The 17,474-nt window shown below is 52.6% G+C and overlaps 1 protein-coding gene across 8 annotated transcripts; it reads left to right on the top strand.

Annotated features, from left to right (window-relative positions):
* Positions 1-969: 969 nt before the first annotated feature.
* Positions 970-15,457, top strand: PAQR7 (progestin and adipoQ receptor family member 7). Of its 8 annotated transcripts, none has more exons than XM_016956595.4 (4): positions 1,157-1,358; positions 5,959-6,015; positions 6,174-6,259; positions 13,101-15,457. In XM_016956595.4, exon 4 carries the CDS (start codon positions 13,123-13,125, stop codon positions 14,161-14,163), a length of 1,041 nt encoding a protein of 346 aa, XP_016812084.1. In that variant the 5' UTR covers positions 1,157-1,358; positions 5,959-6,015; positions 6,174-6,259; positions 13,101-13,122; the 3' UTR covers positions 14,164-15,457. The 8 variants fall into 8 exon arrangements, with proteins under 8 accessions (XP_009449337.1, XP_001136453.1, XP_016812084.1 ...); XM_016956596.4 differs by lacking the exon at positions 1,157-1,358 and adding an exon at positions 5,377-5,589; XM_001136453.8 differs by lacking the exon at positions 5,959-6,015 and having other exon boundaries at positions 1,138-1,358.
* Positions 15,458-17,474: the final 2,017 nt, after the last annotated feature.

The raw sequence follows: 17,474 nt of genomic DNA on the forward strand, positions 1-17,474 counted from the left end.
CTTTCCACAGGGTCTCACTCTGTCACCCAGGCTGGAATGCAGTGCTACAATCATAGCTCTCTGTAACCTGGAACTCCTGGGCTCAACCAGTTCTCCCACCTTGGCCTTCCAAAGTGCTGGGATTACAGGCATGGGCCACCTTGCCTGGCCTGACCATATGAATTTCAAATATAATAGAGAAATACATCTTCCCTAGGACTTTGCAGTGGACAAAGACCCTTCATGCTCATTGCTTTTTTAAATTCTTCTAACAGTGCTGGCAGATTGGTGGTATTATTTCTATTTTACAGATAATAAACCTGTGGCCCAGAGAGAACAAGGAGACTGTCCCAAGATTCCATGGTGAGTTACGGGAGCTCTGGGGCTGGGATCTTCGCATCGTGCTTAGGCACAACCGCCTCTCCCAGTGGTCTCAGAACTCCCTAAGGGCAGAGCGGCTTCTTCTCCTAGGCTGTCTCCTCTTGGCCTCCCATCCGGCAGACTGTGTGCTCCCAAGAGCCGCGGGAGTGGGGGTCTCCCAACTCTGCCTGTTCCAGGTCTTTGCATACTAGAGGAACGGGCAATCTGTGGCATTGTTGATCCAGTATTTACCGAGGGCCTGCTATGTGAAGGGATTCCTCACCCTTCAGGTGCTCCCAGGGCTGGGAATGTGTAACACCAGAGGGTAGAGAGTGGGTGTTTGAATACAGGTCCAGGCTGGGTGCACTCGGCTGGGCAGAGCCGGGGAAGCTGCCCGAGGGGCGGGTTTCGGGTGGGAACTTGAAGAAGCCAGGGGTGCCCAAAGAGGGGGTGGAGCTGCCCCAGCAGAGAAATGAAGGTGCGAACGCTGGGGCGTATCTCGAGCAGAGTGGCCTCGGGAGCAGGGGGCGGGGTGGGCTGAGTAAGCGTAGGGGCCGGCCGGGCTGTAGCTGGGAAACGCAGCCACTCTCCTGCGGCCGCCCTCCCCGACCCTCCCAGGGTCAGCCGGGCCCAGAAGCCGGAGCCTGCGCTTCCCGTCGTCCCGAAGTGCGAGAAGCGCGGCCGCAGCTCTGCGCCGAGGAGCCCCGGGAGTCCACTCCCGGGCCTCGGTCTTCCCATCTATGTGACGCCACAGGAAGTCCTGAGACGCCACCTCTGCGCGGCCGACCCCTCTCCCGCGCGTGCAACACGTGGGCCTGGCGGGGCAGAGCTGCTTGTGCGCGGCGGGCGGGGTGCGGGGCGCTCGGCGTCGCCCGGGCCCGCGGAGGCGGCTGTAGCCAGAGCGCCCGAGGCCGCCCGCCCTCCCCCGGCTTGGGGCGGGGCCGCTGCCCGGCTGCTCTTTTATCTGCCGGCTCCGCCGACCCGGCCCCCGCGGCCCTCCCAGCTCGGCTCCGGCTCAGGTACGGGGCTGCCAAGACGGGGAGGCCTGGCTGGCCGCAGACGAGGGTGCTGTCCACGGGGCGCGGCGGGGCGGCGGGGCGGCGGGGCGGCGGGGCTGCGGGGCTGCGGGGCTGGACGTGGAAAGAGCAAGGCTCCGCGGGGCAGGGGCGGACTTGGGACCCGGGGAAGACAGGCAGGACGCGGAGCCGGAGGGGAGCACCTGCGCTAAGTGAGAGGACGCCCGCCCGGGGAAGCAGCCAGCGGAGGGCGCAGGAAGGAGGAGCTCGCTGGATGGGGGCGTCTTGGGAAGGGTGGGAGGAGCAGAAGGAGCACGGCTGAGGAGGATGCGGATGGGGGGCCTGAGAGCCTGTTTGTCCAGTGAGCAGGGGAGGGGAGGGCTGCTTGGAGAAAATGAAGGATGGAGGGCAGGGAGTGGGTAGGGGCGTCTGGCCCGGGCAAGGCCGCTGCCTTCCTGGAGCAGGACAGTCAGGGAGCTCACTGCTTTCTGGAGGAGGAATCTAGGTGAGACCGGGACAGGAAGGGGTGTGGGTGCCCAGAACCGGCTGATGTGAAGGAGTCCCACTTAGGGATCCAGGAACAGTGGGAATAGCACTGCTGGGGGCCAAGAGGGGCACTTGCTCCATGGGCCCAAGCAGTCTAGACACCTTGGGGGATGAGGGAGCCTCCCCTGGTGTCAGGAGAGCCTGGGGGTCCCCCACACACAGTGAGGGAAGGGGAAAACCCACAGCACTTGCCTCAAGGCTGCAGGCTTTGAAGACCTTCAGAAATTTCCCTGTAGCAGCCCCTGGAGGAGGCCTGTGGGGCTAGGTCAAGCCAAGGCCTCGGAGTCTGAACAGTTTGATGGATTCGGAGTCTGGGTGCTCCTGGGTGGACAGCCCAGGACCCCAAGTCTGAGCTCCTATAGGAGAGAGGGACCCAGCCTCTGGTCATGAGGCCTGTGCTACCTCTGGGTCCTTTTGTTGAGAGGCTGCCCCTCTCCAGCCTTAGTTTCTCTGTCCAGAGGGTTCCTTGCTGGTCAGCAGTGCAGCTCAGGTCCTTTTTCTGTGCCCCATGCTGGGTGACTATAGCTCGTTCACCCAACCTCTCTGGGCCTAAGAGATTCCCCCTCCTCAGAGCGGTTGTAAGTCTCAGCTCCACAGAATACTTTCTTTAAGAATTGCTTTTTCAGGCCATCTGTGGGAGCTCACACTTATAATCCCAGCGCTTTGGGAGGCTGAGGTGAGAGGATGGCTTAAGCCGTGAGTTCAAGGTTGCAGTGAGCTGAGATGGTGCCGCTGTACTCCAGCCTGGGGGACAGAGCATAGACCCTGTTTAAAAAAAAAAAAAAAAGTCTGGGTATGGTGGCTCACACCTGTAATCCCAGTACTTTGGGAGGCCGAGGCAGGCGGATCACCTGAGGTCGGGAGTTTGAGACCAGCCTGACCAACATGGAGAAACCCCATCTCTACTAAAAATACAAAATTAGCCGGGCGTGGTGGTGCATGCCTGTAATCCCAGCTACTCAGGAGACTGAGGCAGGAGAATCGAAGCCGGGAGGCGGAGGTTGCAGTGAGCCGAGATCATGCCATTGTACTTCAGCCTGGGCAACAAGAGCGAAACTTTGTCTCAAAAAATAAAAAAAGAAAAGAAAAGAATTAGGCTGGGCACAGTGGCTCATGATTGTAACCCCAGCACTTTGAGAGGCCAACGCGGGAGGATTGCTCAAGCCCAGGAATTCAAGACCAGCCTGGGCAACATAGTGAGACCTTGTCTCTACACATAATAAAAAAATTAGCCAGGCGTGGTATTGTGTGCCTGTGGTCAGGGCTACTCAGGAGGCTGAGGTGGGAGGATCGCTTGAGCCTGGGCAGTTGAGGCTGCAGTGATGGCTGCACTGCACTTCAGCCTGGGGACAGAGTGATACCCTATCTCAAGAAAAGAAATAGTTACTTATTTCATTCTGATCACATTTTCCAGTACAAATACATGGAGGTCCCAAGTGCCAAAGTTACAAAAAAAAAAAACAACAGTTTCTGTTCAGTTTTGGAAGACATGTAGGGACTTTTTCTTTAAACACTTTGGACCAAGTTGGGGAGTTAGCCTGCATTGAGGGAGGTGACCCAGTTGCTAAGAGACTGGGAGGCCAGCCAGGGATGAAAACTTTGCCTGTATAATCTGTGGTCACCACTGGGTGCCTGGGAGTTACCCACGGTGGACAAAGGGCAAGAGCGCTGGTTTTGGAGTCAGATAGATGTGCTCTGCCCTCCCGCCTCCAGGGCTGGGCTCCCAGGTTGGCTGTGGATCCAGAGAGTTGTGAGGGAGAGGTAAAATGTATGTGAAAGTTCTTGGTAAACACCCAGCCACTATATATTATGAATGGTAGCACCTAATCTCCTTAATGATATTTCAGGTGCCATATTGGGTCATCCTCACTAAAGACCCTTCAAGAGGGTTTTCCTCCAACAGCCCCAGTATTAACATTGGTCTGGCCTTATTATTTGTATCTAATGGGGTTAGACTTTCCCTTCCATGCTGAGAAAAAGTTGTCTTTAAGAGAATGTGCTGAACAATCAGGGCCCGGAAAGGCAACAACGAATATTTTGCATGCCAAGAAGGAGGCAAAAGAGGAAGTGGAATTGTACCCAAATAATACTTATAATAGGTGTTATTTAGCTGAGCTGTAAGCTCCAGGAGGGCAGGGTATTAATATATTGAGGTGTTGGCTGGGCACTGTGGCTCACTCCTATAATCTCAACACTTTGGGAGGCCAAGGTGGGAGGATGACTTGAGACCAGGAGTTCGAGACCAGCCTGGGCAACATAGCAAGACCTCGTCTCTACACATAATTTTAAAAAATAGGCATGGTAGCATGCGCCTGTGATTCCCAACTACTCAAGAGGCTGAAGAAGGATCACCGGAGACTGGGAGGTCAAGGCTGCAGTGAGCTGTGTTTGCACCACTGCACTCTAGCCTGGGCGACAGAGCATGACCCTGTCTCAAAAAAAAAAAAAAAAAAAAATCCTGTGGTGTTACCATTGGTATGAATTCCTTGGGCTGTTAGTTCTACGAGGGCAGTGGTTTAAATGGCTCTGTCACTGAGGAAGCTGCAGCGCCTGGCACATAGGAGGCCTAAAGTAAATATTCTTGGACTGTCCCAGGGCCTAAGGGCCCTTGGAAGTCACTGGTGAATTTACTGTCTCCTTTGACATTTGGAGAAACAGGGCCAAGAGGGGAAGGGACTTGTCCAAGGTCACACAGGGATTGAGTGGCTGAGTCAGGATGAGAATCCCACAGAAACGGCAGAGCCAGCACTGTGCCAGAGCCAACACCTGGCATCCATGGCTTTGTTTTGCTTCCACAAGAGCCCAAGAGGCAGCTATTTTAATCCTCTGATTCCAAAGAGGAAACAAGCTCAGAGAGGTTGAGGGACTGTTGCAGAGTCACACAGCAGGTGAATTCCAGACCCGAAATTTCATCCTCACATAAAAATGAGGCCTGTGGCGTCTCTTGAAACAGCCTGCCGGAGAGCCTGCAGAGATTAGTGGAGGAGGTCCACCACCAGGGCAGCAGTCTTCTCCAGTTCTCCAGGCTCACCACCTGGCTGGCTTCCCTCCAGGCTGGATCTTCCTAGGCCCTGTGGGCATTTGTGTGGGTGAGCCCGTTGGGGCAGGGAGCCTGTCTGCTTCATTTTCTGTGTGCCCCAGCACACAGAATGCCTGGGTAGCGTTGAGGCTGGCATATAGTATAAGCACTGAGTGAAATCTGTGAGATGGGGGTAACCCAGGGCTCTCCCTCTCCATAAGCCCATTTTCCACCACCTCCCTGCAGCCTGGTCTGTTTTGCCCCACGGGTGTTATGGGAACCTTTGACAGTGTGTATCCTTGGAGAGCAGGTGGGGGCTTGCAAGCCTTCGTTAAGGAGAGAGGTGAGGAGGGCTGACCTTGAGTTGAGGAATATGAATTGGGAGGGGTGAGGAAGTGGAGGGGAGGGGAAGGGAGGAAGGAGCGGCTCAGGCTGACAGAGGCACTCCCACTGGAGCCCTGGAGATCGCACTTCAGAGGTTCAGCCAACCCAGAAGACTCCCAAACCTTCTGCAAGACATGTCCAGGCCAGACCGTATGCCATTTGGATCACCTGCTAATTTGGTTCACCCTCTTGTGCCCTCGTGCTCTCCTGGGCTTCTGAGCTGCTGGAGTTGAGGCCCCTTCCCCTGGGACTGTCACTGCTTAGCCACGTCTCTTGGGCCTGTGGGTAAGCACCAATTTTCAGGGCTCTGTGAATTCGAAACAGTTACTCTGAATGGTCTTTGCTAAGAACAATTTAATGATTAAGTAAGGTCAGTGTCCTTGGAAGTCCAAACTCTAGCCAGATTTCCCTGGTCTACACCCCTAGGGATAAGGTAAATGTTTAAGCACACAGTGAACTTCCTGAGGCCCCCAAATCTAATGGAACTAGCTATTGAGGGCTAAAAGAGGATGGTTTTTTTAGAAAACTCGAAGCAAATCTCTCAGGCTGGGGATATTTCAAAGACTACTACTATTATTATTAATAATAATTGCAATATTTGTTGAGTCCCTAAATGAAGCTAAAACTTTGTTCTAATAAATTTAATCTTTACAGCAACCTATGAGGTAGATAATATTGTCATTCCCATGAAGGAGCTAAGGATCAGAGAAGGTAAGTCACTTGTCTAAGGTCACATAGCTAGCATGTTATGCAATCAGGAGTCAAACCTGGTTTGTTTGAATCTGAAGTCCATCTCCTCTGTGCACTTTTATACCGTCTGCTTTTTCCTTTATTCCTAACCTTCTTCCATGCTGATTCCCACTGAGTAGTGGACAGGAACCACTGAAGTTTGCCTGACACCATCAACCAGGCCCTAGTCACCTGGCTTTGCCTTTGCCCTGCTGTGTGATCTTAGGTAAGTCAAACTTTTCAGCTGGCCCTCGGTTTCCCCATAAGTCTCATGCAGAGGTGAATGGTGAGCTGCTTGCTGCAGCAGAGGCCTGGCTAGGAAGGCACACAGTTTAGCTTGGATTTCACCACTATGGGAGTGGTGAAGTTGGGGAGGAGAGGTGTGGGAGGTTGTCTTTAGCCCCACCCTCTGGTGACATCACACAAGACACCCCCAGTCCCTGGAAGCCCCGCCCCTAGTGCCCCTCATCTGTGGAAGTGCTCAGCATCTGGTGAATTTGCCCAGTCCCATAGTAGAGGTCACCAGCCCCCAGGCTTGAGAGAAACCCCCAGGTACCTAGTGCAATTTGCCAGACTTGGAGGGGCCCATGGAGGTGGGCTGGGCTGAGCTGCCTGAATAGACAGGGCCCAGCAGCCTGGTGGGCACACGACTCAGAGGCTGACCACTCAGAGGATGCCCTGATGGTGCCCTCCGGATATCCATCCTCATCCTGCTGGCTCAGGCTTGACCCCTGCCCCTGCTTTTTCCTTTCCCCTGGATCAGAGTCCCTTTCCATGGAGTCAGGAGGTGGAAACTAATTCTGAAAACAGACCTACTTAGGTGGAGTGAGGCCTCTAGCTGAGGTCTAAAGAAAATAGGGCAGTGGGGTCTCTGTCATCCTAGCATGGTGCCTCAGGTTTTGTCCATAGGGCCCATTATATCTGGGGGAGGGAGGTATAAGCGAGCGCTGTCACTCACCTAAGGAGGTGGCTTGAGCCAGGGCCTCCCTGGAGAAGATCAGGAGCAAGCAGGTAGCCAGCAACTGAGGGAGACTGAATTGCTAGAAGCCTAAGAAAGTAATTTATAAGAAAGAGCCTGGTTGCCTGCTTTAGACCAGGATTTTGCAAAGTTGTTCTGTAGGATGCAGACAAGTGTGCCTGGAGCAGGGCAGCAGTAGTGTCTGCAAGCATCTACAGCCCAGTCCTGGCTCCACCTCCCTCCCCCATCCTCCAACCTTGGGTAAGGAGCTTTTTTTTTTTCTTTCTTTTTTCTTTTTTTTTTTTTTAGAGAGTCTCACTTTGTCGCCCAGACTGGAGTACAGTGGCACGATCTCGGCTCACTGCAATCTCAGCTCCCCGAGCTCAAGCGATTCTCCTGCCTCAGCCTCCTGAGTAGCTGGGATTACAAGCATGCACCACCATGCCCGGCTAATTTTTGTATTTTTAGTAGACATGGGGTTTCCCAGTATTGGCCAGGCTGGTCTCGAACTCCTGACCTCAGGTGATCCGCCCACCTCGGCCTCCCAGTGAGCTGGGATTACAGGTGTGAGCCACTGCGGCCAGCTGGGAGCTTTCGACTTCTCTGAATTTCATTATCCGCAACAACAAAATGGGCAGAATAGTACTTACCTCCCAAGCAAGTTATAAGAGTTAATTGCAACAGGACTGTAAAGAGTGGGCATATAGTAAACACTTTCTACATTTAAACTGGCTTTTTTTTTTCTTCTTGAGATGGAGTCTCACTCTGTTGCCCAGGCTTGAGTGCAGTGGTGCGATCTTGGCTCACTGCAACCTCCGCCTCCCGGGTTCAAGGCCTTCTCCTGCCTTAGCTTCCCGAGTAGCTGGGACTACAGGCACGTGCCACCACGCCCAGCTAATTTTTGTATTTTTAGTAGAGACGGGGTTTCACCATGTTGGCCAGAATGGTCTCGATCTCTTGACCTCGTGATCCACCCACCTCGGCCTCCCAAAGTGCTGGGATTACAGGTGTGAGCCACTGCGCCCGGCCTCAAGTGGCTTTATAATATAATTATTACTAGGGAAGGAATCCGTGGTCACATAAGCTTGGCAAATGTTGATTCAACAAAGCTAAGCCAACTTCTTTGCTGCAGGACTTCTTAGAGCTTTTTTTTTTTTTTTTGAGAAAGGGTCTCACTCTGTCACCCAGGCTGGAGTGCAGTGGCACAGTCTTGGCTCCCGGCAACCTCTGCCTCTGAGGCTCAAGGGATCTTCCTGCCTCAGCTTCCCAAGTAGCTGGGACTACAGGTGCACACCACCACACCTGGCGAATTTTTGTATTTTTTCATAGAGACGGGGTTTTACCATGTTACCCAAGCTGGTTTCGAACTCCTGATTGCAAGTGATCCGCCTGCCTCGGCCTCCCAAAGTGCTGGGATTACAGGCATGAGCCATCGTGTCCAGCCCTTCTGAGAGTCTTTAATGTGCTGTTATATCTTGGGAAGTTCCAAGAGTGGGATATGGAGCACAGGACTGGACTTATCAGATCACAGGCACCCAGGAGCTAGGTGTCCACAGGGCACAGCCATCGCCATCATTCGCTGGTCTTTGCCGCAGTAGTGGAATAGAAACCTTGCTGGGTGGGAGGACTCTGGGGAAGGCCTTCCAGTTTCTGGGCTCTGCTTTCCTAAGTGTAAAACAAGAGAGTTGCCCAAGATGCTTTCAGAGGTCTTTTCTGGTCCCCCCAAGGTTCTCAGTTGGGAAGACAAAGTTGTGGACAAGAGTGGGGGCCAGATTGTTGAGGTTGAAACCATCTCTTGGGGAGATGGAGAAATCCAGAACTGGCTCCCCAACCAGCAAGGCTGGCCAAGGGAGGTCTTGTGCTCTGGATGGAAGTGGCCCCGTCAATTAGTGCAGCAGCAATGTCTGCTTCCTAAATCTGCCCTGTGCCAGGCTCGCTGGGGAATAGAAGAGTCCTGCACATGCCTGTTGTCCTAAGTAGCAGCCCCTGTGCAGCAGTGTAACGACTCCTGCTTCCCCACTGGACTAGGAAAGCCTGGGGAGCAGGGCTGATGCCAGAATCCTAATGCAGGAGGAGCTTAGGAATGCAAATCAGGCTCTGGAGATGTGGGCTTGTGGGGGTGGGGTCGTCTTGATGCTGCCCTTGCATAGCAAGCACTCTGCATTTACTTGGACTGTGTGTGACTTATTTGATTGGTTTTGGGGGTGATCACAGTGCCGCTGGGGGCAGAGAACATGAATGCTTTATCCTGCCTGAATCTCTTTTCCTTGTCTGGTGACTGGTGCAGAGGTAGTCACAATAAATATCTGATGAACCTGAACACTGAGTCCAGTAAGTAAGCTTGGAGGGAATTTATTTGGCAGGCAGGGAGGGATTGTCTGGCAGGTTTTTCAATAACTATTTGAGTTAATGAATAACACAATGAATGACGGTAAGCCTGAATTATGTAATTGAAGCCAGGTAAAACAGTATAAAATTAGGAAACGATAAATAGCCCTTGCCACCTTGTGTTGCAAAGTGCATTTTAGGGTAGTGGTTAAGAGCACAGTGGCTCACATTTGTAATCCCAGCACTTTGGGAGGCCGAGTGGGAGGGTCGCTTGAGGCCAGGAGTTCGAGACCAGCCTGGGCAACAAAGTGAGACCCTGACTCTATAATAAAGTAAAAATAAATTTTAAAAATCAGCTGGGCATGGTAACATGTACATGTAGCCCCAGCCACTTGGGAGGCTGATAGGAGGATTGCTTGAGTCCATGAGGTCAAGGCTGCAGTGAGCTGTGATTATACCACTGTGCTCCAACCTGGGGGACAGAGCAAGACGCTATCTTAAAAACAAAACAAGGCTGGGTGCCGTGGCTCACGCCTGTAATCCCAACACTTTGGGAAGCCAAGGTAGGTGGATCACCTGAGGTCAGGAGTTCGAGACCAGCCTGGCCAATGTGGTGAAACCCTGTCTACTAAAAATACAAAAATTAGCTGGGCGTGGTGGCGGGCACCTGTAATCGTAGGTACTCGGGGGGCTGAGGCAGGAGAATTGCTTGAACCCAGGAGGCGGAGGTTGCAGTGAGCCAAGATTGAGCCATTGCACTCCAGCCTGGGTGACAGAGCAAGACTCTGTCTCAAACAAACAAACAAACAAAACACACAAAAAACCAGACTTGAGTTCAGAGCATGCCTCTGCCATTTGCTACTTCCTGGCTAGGTGGGTGGGCAAGGCACCTAACTTCTCTGTACTTCAGTTTCCTTACCTGGAAAATGGGAATAATGATAGTGTTTGCCTCTCAGGGTTGCTGGGAAGCTTCTAGCAGGTGCTGTGTGAGCATTTGCTATGATTTGTTTTTGTTTCTATATCTTTTGCCAGATCATGACATTCCTGAGGGCAGGGATCAAATCTTTCACTCTGTTCTTTGTCCCATCCAGCACAGGGTCTGAGGCAAAGAGGGGCTCAGTAAGTGTTTGTTAAATGAATGAATCAAGGTTAAACTGTGTAACCCATTATAGGTCAGGGGAAAGTGGGATTGGGGGAGCAGTAAGGAGGCCCCAGAGGTGGCAGCTTGTACTGGTCTTAAAGGATTTCAGTGCAGGGAAAGGAAGGTGGCACAGGGTGTGACATTGGGGTTAGGTGGGGAATAAGGGTAGTAGGAGCAGGTCATGTGGGCCTTGAATGCCAGGGTAAGGGGTTATATTGGATTTATTTGGAACTAGCAACCATGGGCAGTTGGGGGAGGGCCTGGAGAGGGGATTTTGAGAGTGGGGGTGTGGTTCATCAGTTGTTAAATGGGGACTTTCAGGAAAAAAGTGGTCTTTTGAGTTGGGCCTGGAAAGATATGAAGTGTTATCAGAATGGTGTCATGTTGTTCTTTCTTTTTCTTTTTTTTTTTTTGAGACGGAGTTTCCCTCTTGTTGCCCAGGCTGGAGTGCAATGGTGCGATCTCGGCTCACCGCAACCTCCGCCTCCTTGGTTCAAGTAATTCTCCTGCCTCAGCCTCTGGAGTAGCTGGGCTTATAGGCAGGTGCCACCACGACTGGCTAGTTTTGTATTTTTATTTATTTATTTATTTATTTATTTATTTATTTTTGAGATGGAGTCTCACTCTGTCGCCCAGGCTGGAGTGCAGTGGCGTGATCTTGGCTCACTGCAAGCTCCACCTCTCGGGTTCATGCCATTCTCCTGCCTCAGCTCCCGAGTAGCTGGGACTGCAGGTGTCTGCCACCACGCCTGGCTAATTTTTTGTATTTTAGTAGAGATGGGGTTTCACCGTGTTAGCCAGGATGGTCTCGATCTCCTGACCTCATGATCTGCCCGCCTCGGCCTCCCAAAGTGCTGGGATTACAGGCGTGAGCCACCATGCCCGGCCTAGTTTTGTATTTTTAGTAGAGACAGGGTTTCTCCATGTTGGTCAGGCTGGTCTCGACCTCCCGACCTCAGGTGATCCGCCTGCCTCAGCCTCCCAAAGTGCTGGGATTACAGGCGTGAGCCACTGCACCCGGTCATGCTGTTCTTTCATTCAGCAAACATTGAGTGCCAGCTACTTGCTAAGCACCAGGGATTCACAAAATAATGAGACAAACTGCCTCCCCTTGATGAGCTCATATGAACAATCATGAGTGCCAGCTACTTGCTAAGCACCAGGGATTCACAAAATAATGAGACAAACTGCCTCCCCTTGATGAGCTCATATGAACAATCATGAGAAGTGTGAAAATGGTCAAAGGATGGTCTGATGATAAGCACTCAAGTGGAGGGGTCATCGTAGGAGGTTCAGGAGGCCAGGGAAAGCATCCCAGAAGAAATGTGTTTTTTTGTTTGTGGTTTTTTTTTTTTTTTGAGACGGAGTCTCGCTGTCGCCCAGGCTGGAGTGCAGTGGCGCGCACTGCAGGCTCCGCCCCCTGGGTTCACGCCATTCTCCTGCCTCAGCCTCCCGAGCAGCTGGGACTACAGGTGTCCCCCACCTCGCCTGGCTAAATTTTTGTATTTTTAGTAGAGACGGGGTTTCACCGTGTTAGCCAGGATGGTCTCCATCTCCTGACCTTGTGATCCGCCCGTCTCGGCCTCCCAAAGTGCTGGGATTACAGATGTGAGCCACCACACCTGGCCCCTGTTTGTTTTTTTAGGAGACAGGATCTCGCTTGAGATCAAGCTTGATCAAGCTTGAGTGTAGTAGTGTGATCAGAGCTCACTGTATATCAAATTCCTGGGCTCAAGGGATCCTCCTGCCCCAGCCTCTCCAGTAGCTGGGACTACAGGCACATGCCACCACACCTGGCTAACTTTTTTGTAGAGATAGGATCTCACTACATTGCCCAGGCTGGTCTTGAACTCCTGGCCCCAAGCAATCCTCCTGCTCTGACCTCTCAAAGTGCTGGGATTACAGGAGTGAGGCCGCATGCCTAGCCAAGAAATGGGGTTTTGAGGAATGAATAGGGGTTTGCCTAGTAGGCAAGATGAGGAAAATGTCTCAGGCAGAGGGAACGGCTCGTGTAAAGCTACAGACATGTGAAAGAGCAGTCCAGGGGTTGGTGGGGCTGTGTCTGGATTTGAAGTGCACTGTGGTTGTGCAACAAGACTGGAGAGGGTAGCAGGGACCAGGTCATGCAGGGTAATGGAGGGTCAGTAGGGGACCCTGGCCACTCTCGAGGAGCTAGATAGGTAGAGACAGTGGGTCTATTAGCAAGGTCATTATTGCCACCAGTTGAACACTAATGGTGGCATGAACACGGGCTGAGAGCGCCTCACCCCTCTCATGTGTTTCACATGGCCAGATCTGTTCTTTAGGAGAGAAAACAGCTGGTGCTGCTGTGTAGAGCCTGGACCAGAAAGGAAATTAACAAGGCAGGGAGCCTTATTAATTAATACATTCCTCAAACATTTATTGAGCACCTACTATGTGTCAGGCACTGTTCTAGGTACCTGGAATACATCAGGGATCCTTGCTCTCATGAGGTCAGAGATGAGGAATTCCACAGGATGAGTCTTCTGTTCTTAAACCGAGTGTAAGGATAAGGCTGACGGAGAGGAGGGAGTAGGATTTGGGCATCAGAGCCCCCCAGCTGCTGCTCGTGGGGGTAAGGACACCAGGCCCCTGACTTTGCTCTGGTCTCTCTCCCAGCTCCCTGCCCAGGCCCACAGCCATGGCCATGGCCCAGAAACTCAGCCACCTCCTGCCCAGTCTGCGGCAGGTCATCCAGGAGCCTCAGCTATCTCTGCAGCCAGAGCCTGTCTTCACGGTGGATCGAGCTGAGGTGCCGCCGCTCTTCTGGAAGCCGTACATCTATGCGGGCTACCGGCCGCTGCATCAGACCTGGCGCTTCTATTTCCGCACGCTGTTCCAGCAGCACAACGAGGCCGTGAATGTCTGGACCCACCTGCTGGCGGCCCTGGTACTGCTGCTGCGGCTGGCCCTCTTTGTGGAGACCGTGGACTTCTGGGGAGACCCACACGCCCTGCCCCTCTTCATCATTGTCCTTGCCTCTTTCACCTACCTCTCCTTCAGTGCCTTGGCTCACCTCCTGCAGGCCAAGTCTGAGTTCTGGCATTACAGCTTCTTCTTCCTGGACTATGTGGGGGTGGCCGTGTACCAGTTTGGCAGTGCCTTGGCACACTTCTACTATGCTATTGAGCCTGCCTGGCATGCCCAGGTGCAGGCTGTTTTTCTGCCCATGGCTGCCTTTCTCGCCTGGCTTTCCTGCATTGGCTCCTGCTATAACAAGTACATCCAGAAACCAGGCCTGCTGGGCCGCACATGCCAGGAGGTGCCCTCCGTCCTGGCCTACGCACTGGACATTAGTCCTGTGGTGCATCGTATCTTCGTGTCCTCCGACCCCACCACGGATGATCCAGCTCTTCTCTACCACAAGTGCCAGGTGGTCTTCTTTCTGCTGGCTGCTGCCTTCTTCTCTACCTTCATGCCCGAGCGCTGGTTCCCTGGCAGCTGCCATGTCTTCGGGCAGGGCCACCAACTTTTCCACATCTTCTTGGTGCTGTGCACGCTGGCTCAGCTGGAGGCTGTGGCACTGGACTATGAGGCCCGACGGCCCATCTATGAGCCTCTGCACACGCACTGGCCTCACAACTTTTCTGGCCTCTTCCTGCTCACGGTGGGCAGCAGCGTCCTCACTGCGTTCCTCCTGAGCCAGCTGGTACAGCGCAAACTTGATCAGAAGACCAAGTGAAGGGGGATGGCATCTGGTAGGGAGGGAGGTATAGTTGGGGGACAGCAGTCTGGGTTTGGCTCCAGGTGGGAACAAGGCCTGGTAAAGTTGTTTGTGTCTGGCCCACAGTGACTCTCTGTGCACGACTCAACTGCCAAGGGCGTCACTGGCCAATTCTTGGATTTAGGGATTGGCTAGGAGTTGCTGGGGTCCACTCCTGGGCCTGCCCCAGCTCCTTGCCCAGGGAGAGGGAAAGAGTTAAAGGTGTGGGCCACTCCAGCTTGCCCTTCCACTGCCACTCACTGGGGTGAGGCTGGGGGTCAGCTTGGTGAGGATTGGGGCTTCTAGATTGTCTAGGCAGGAGGTGAAACTTAGGCCAGAGTCAGATTTGAGCTGAGCCAGGGGAGGCCTTGGCAACCTACTTCTACTCAGATTTCATTGCTGGATGCGGAAGGGGCAGGCCCAAAATATATACAGGATCTTACTGTCCCTTGAAGCCCAGCCACAAGTGTTGGAGCTGCAGAGAGACCCCAAAGGTAGTAGATTGTGCCAGATACAAATGGGTCCCATCCAGTGCTTCATACCCCTTCAGTCACTATCCCAGACAGTGAGCCCCAGATCTCCTAGCTCTGGCTTCTGTGTCCCACACAGCCTGTTCCCAGCTTCTCTCCTGGTTCCCTTGTTAAGGATTCATTTATCCATTCAGTGTTTCCTGGGCCTCTGCTCAGAGGCAGGTCACCACTGGGCCCTGTGGATCAATGCAAGATGACAAAGGCTTTTTTTTTTTTTGAGGAGTTTCGCTCTTGTTGGCTAGGCTGGAGTGCAATGGTGCGATCTCGGCTCACTGCACCTCTGCCTCCCGGGTTCAAGCGATTTTCCTGCCTCAGCCTCCCGAGTAGCTGGGGTTACAGGCATGCACCACCATGCCTGGCTAATTTTCTGTATTTTTAGTAGAGACAGGGTTTCTCCATGTTGGTCAGGCTGGTCTTGAACTCCTGACCTCAGGTGATCTGCCCGTCTCGGCCTCCCAAAGTGCTGGGATTACCGGCATGAGCCACTGCGCCTGGCTGACAAAGGCTTTGATATCAGAATGAACTGTCAAGGGAGGTGCTGGAGAGGGATTAACCTGTGCTGCCTGGGACCCTCAGGGTCTTAGGTTGGGGAGTGTGAATAGGAGTTTGCAGATGGAGAATAGGAAGGGCATTCCAGGCAGAGGGAAACCTGTGCAGAGACCCAGGGGTGTGGAAGGAAAAGTGGGGTTGGGGCTGGGGTGGTCTGGATTATGGCCTGGATGCAATAAAGTACTGTGACAGTAGCCGCCTCTTTGTTTTTTGTCTCCTGTTTCAGGGAGGGGCCCCTGCTCACATTACTGGAGGTTTTCCGGAGGAAGCTGGGGCCCCTGGGAGTGGACACAGGGTGCAGGGAGCAGTTCTTGTTTTATCTTTGCTGGGGGATGGGGTTGGGGCCTTATATACCATATTTATATATACAAAATTTGTTTGGCAAGGGAGTGGGGGGCAGTTTTATTACTAAAGTTTTATAAGTAGTTAAGGTGTTTAAAATATGCATAATCCCACTTTATGATCTGACAAAGACTTTTTTGTTTGGTTTTTCCTTCAATTAAGGAGGGTTTTTTTTGTTTTGTTTTTAGTGGAGGGGGCAGGGGCGTGCACACTCCACCACACATATTGAGCCTCGTCGCATGCGCACCAAAGAAGTATGTTATGTTAACTTTTATAATATTGCTTTTTCCGTAGTACACAGCAATATATATACAATGAAGGAAAATTGGGAAGATAAGAAAACCCAAATTAATTAGAAATATCACTTCACTGCTGAAATATCATGGGGGACCTTATGAAATACACACACATACACACGCACACACGTGTAAAATATGTGTATATAAATAAATATTTTGATATAGGCCAGGCACGGTGACTCACGCCTGTAATCCCAGCACTTTGGGAGGCTGAGGCAGGCGTATCACCTGAGGGCAGGAAGTTGAGACAGTCTGGCCAACATGGCGAAAACCCATCGCTACTAAAAATACAAAAATTAGCCAGGCGTGGTGGCACACACCTGTAGTCCCAGCTACTTGGGAGGCTGAGGTGGCAGGATCGCTTGAGCCCAAGAGGTTGAGGCTGCAGTGAGCTGAGACTGTGCCACTGTACCCGAGCCTGGGTGACAAAGCGAGATGGCTCTGTCCACCGTGAAGACAGGCTCTGGCTGCAGAGATGGCTGAGGTTCCTGGCTGACCTGCTGCAGACTGGGCAAGAGGTGGCTGAGCTTCTATCCTCCCTCCACCAAAAAAAAAATTACAAAATTTTTGGCCGGGCGCGGTGGCTCATGCCTGTAATCCCAGCACTTTGGGAGGCCGAGGCAGGCGGATCACGAGGTCAGGAGTTCGAGACCAGCCTGGCCAATGGTGAAACCCCGTCTCTACTAAAAATACAAAAATTAGCTGGGTGTGGTGGCGTGCGCCTGTACTTCCAGCTACTAGGGAGGCTGAGACAGAAGAACCGCTTGAACCCAGGAGGCGGGGCTGCAGTGAGCCGAGATAGCGCCACTGCACTCCAGCCTGGGCGACAGTGAGACTCCATCTCAAAAAAAAAATTTTTTTACATGTACAATATGTAAACATTACATATAATATACATATATTCCATCTATGGAGATTGTGGTTAGGGACGGAAGGATGGGTGGGGGTGCCAGCATTTTTGCATTTCCAAGGGGTTTTCTGAATTCACAAAGTACTTTCACAAACCTCATTTGATCCTCTTTAAAATCCAAGGCACAGTAAACGGTGAAAGCAGGACTGAAATCTAGTTCCTGACCCCAAATTTTAACCTCTTCAAAATCCTCTCCCATGTGGCTTCGTAGTTACGCTTACATTAAAAAAAAAAAAATTACCAAAGTTGTTCGCACACTCGAGTGTCTGGTAACCACTTAGGTCGAGGACCCCTGGTCTGGAGTCGACGGGCCTGATCTCGGCTCAGCCACTTCCTTCTGGGGGTGATCGCGAAGATTCAGCGATGACACGAACAAATTCCTAAGCCCGGGGTAATACTGTAAGAAATTTTCAATATAGCAAAAAGAAAATGTACATTTCTGAGGCTGTAGAGAACCGTTCACACAGCAGCTTCCGAATCCGCTCTTGAAAGAGCGGATCAGAAAGAACACGCACTCCTCCGCGCAGGGAAATACGCCGCACGCACTCAAGGGACCGGCCGCGAAAGTTAGTGCGTGGGCGGGGCACAGCGAAGGGGGCCGGGGCCTTGCCGGGGCGGGGCTGGCGCCCGGGGCGGTCGCGACGTAGCCCCGCCCCCAGC

The sequence above is a fragment of the Pan troglodytes genome, chromosome 1 (genome assembly GCF_028858775.2).
Source record: "Pan troglodytes isolate AG18354 chromosome 1, NHGRI_mPanTro3-v2.0_pri, whole genome shotgun sequence".
NCBI classification, from domain to species: domain Eukaryota; kingdom Metazoa; phylum Chordata; class Mammalia; order Primates; family Hominidae; genus Pan; species Pan troglodytes.

Coding starts and splice junctions, on each gene's coding strand:
- PAQR7 (XM_009451062.5), top strand. CDS start 13,123: ATGGCCATGGCCCAGAAACTCAGCCACCTCCTGCCCAGTCTGCGGCAG.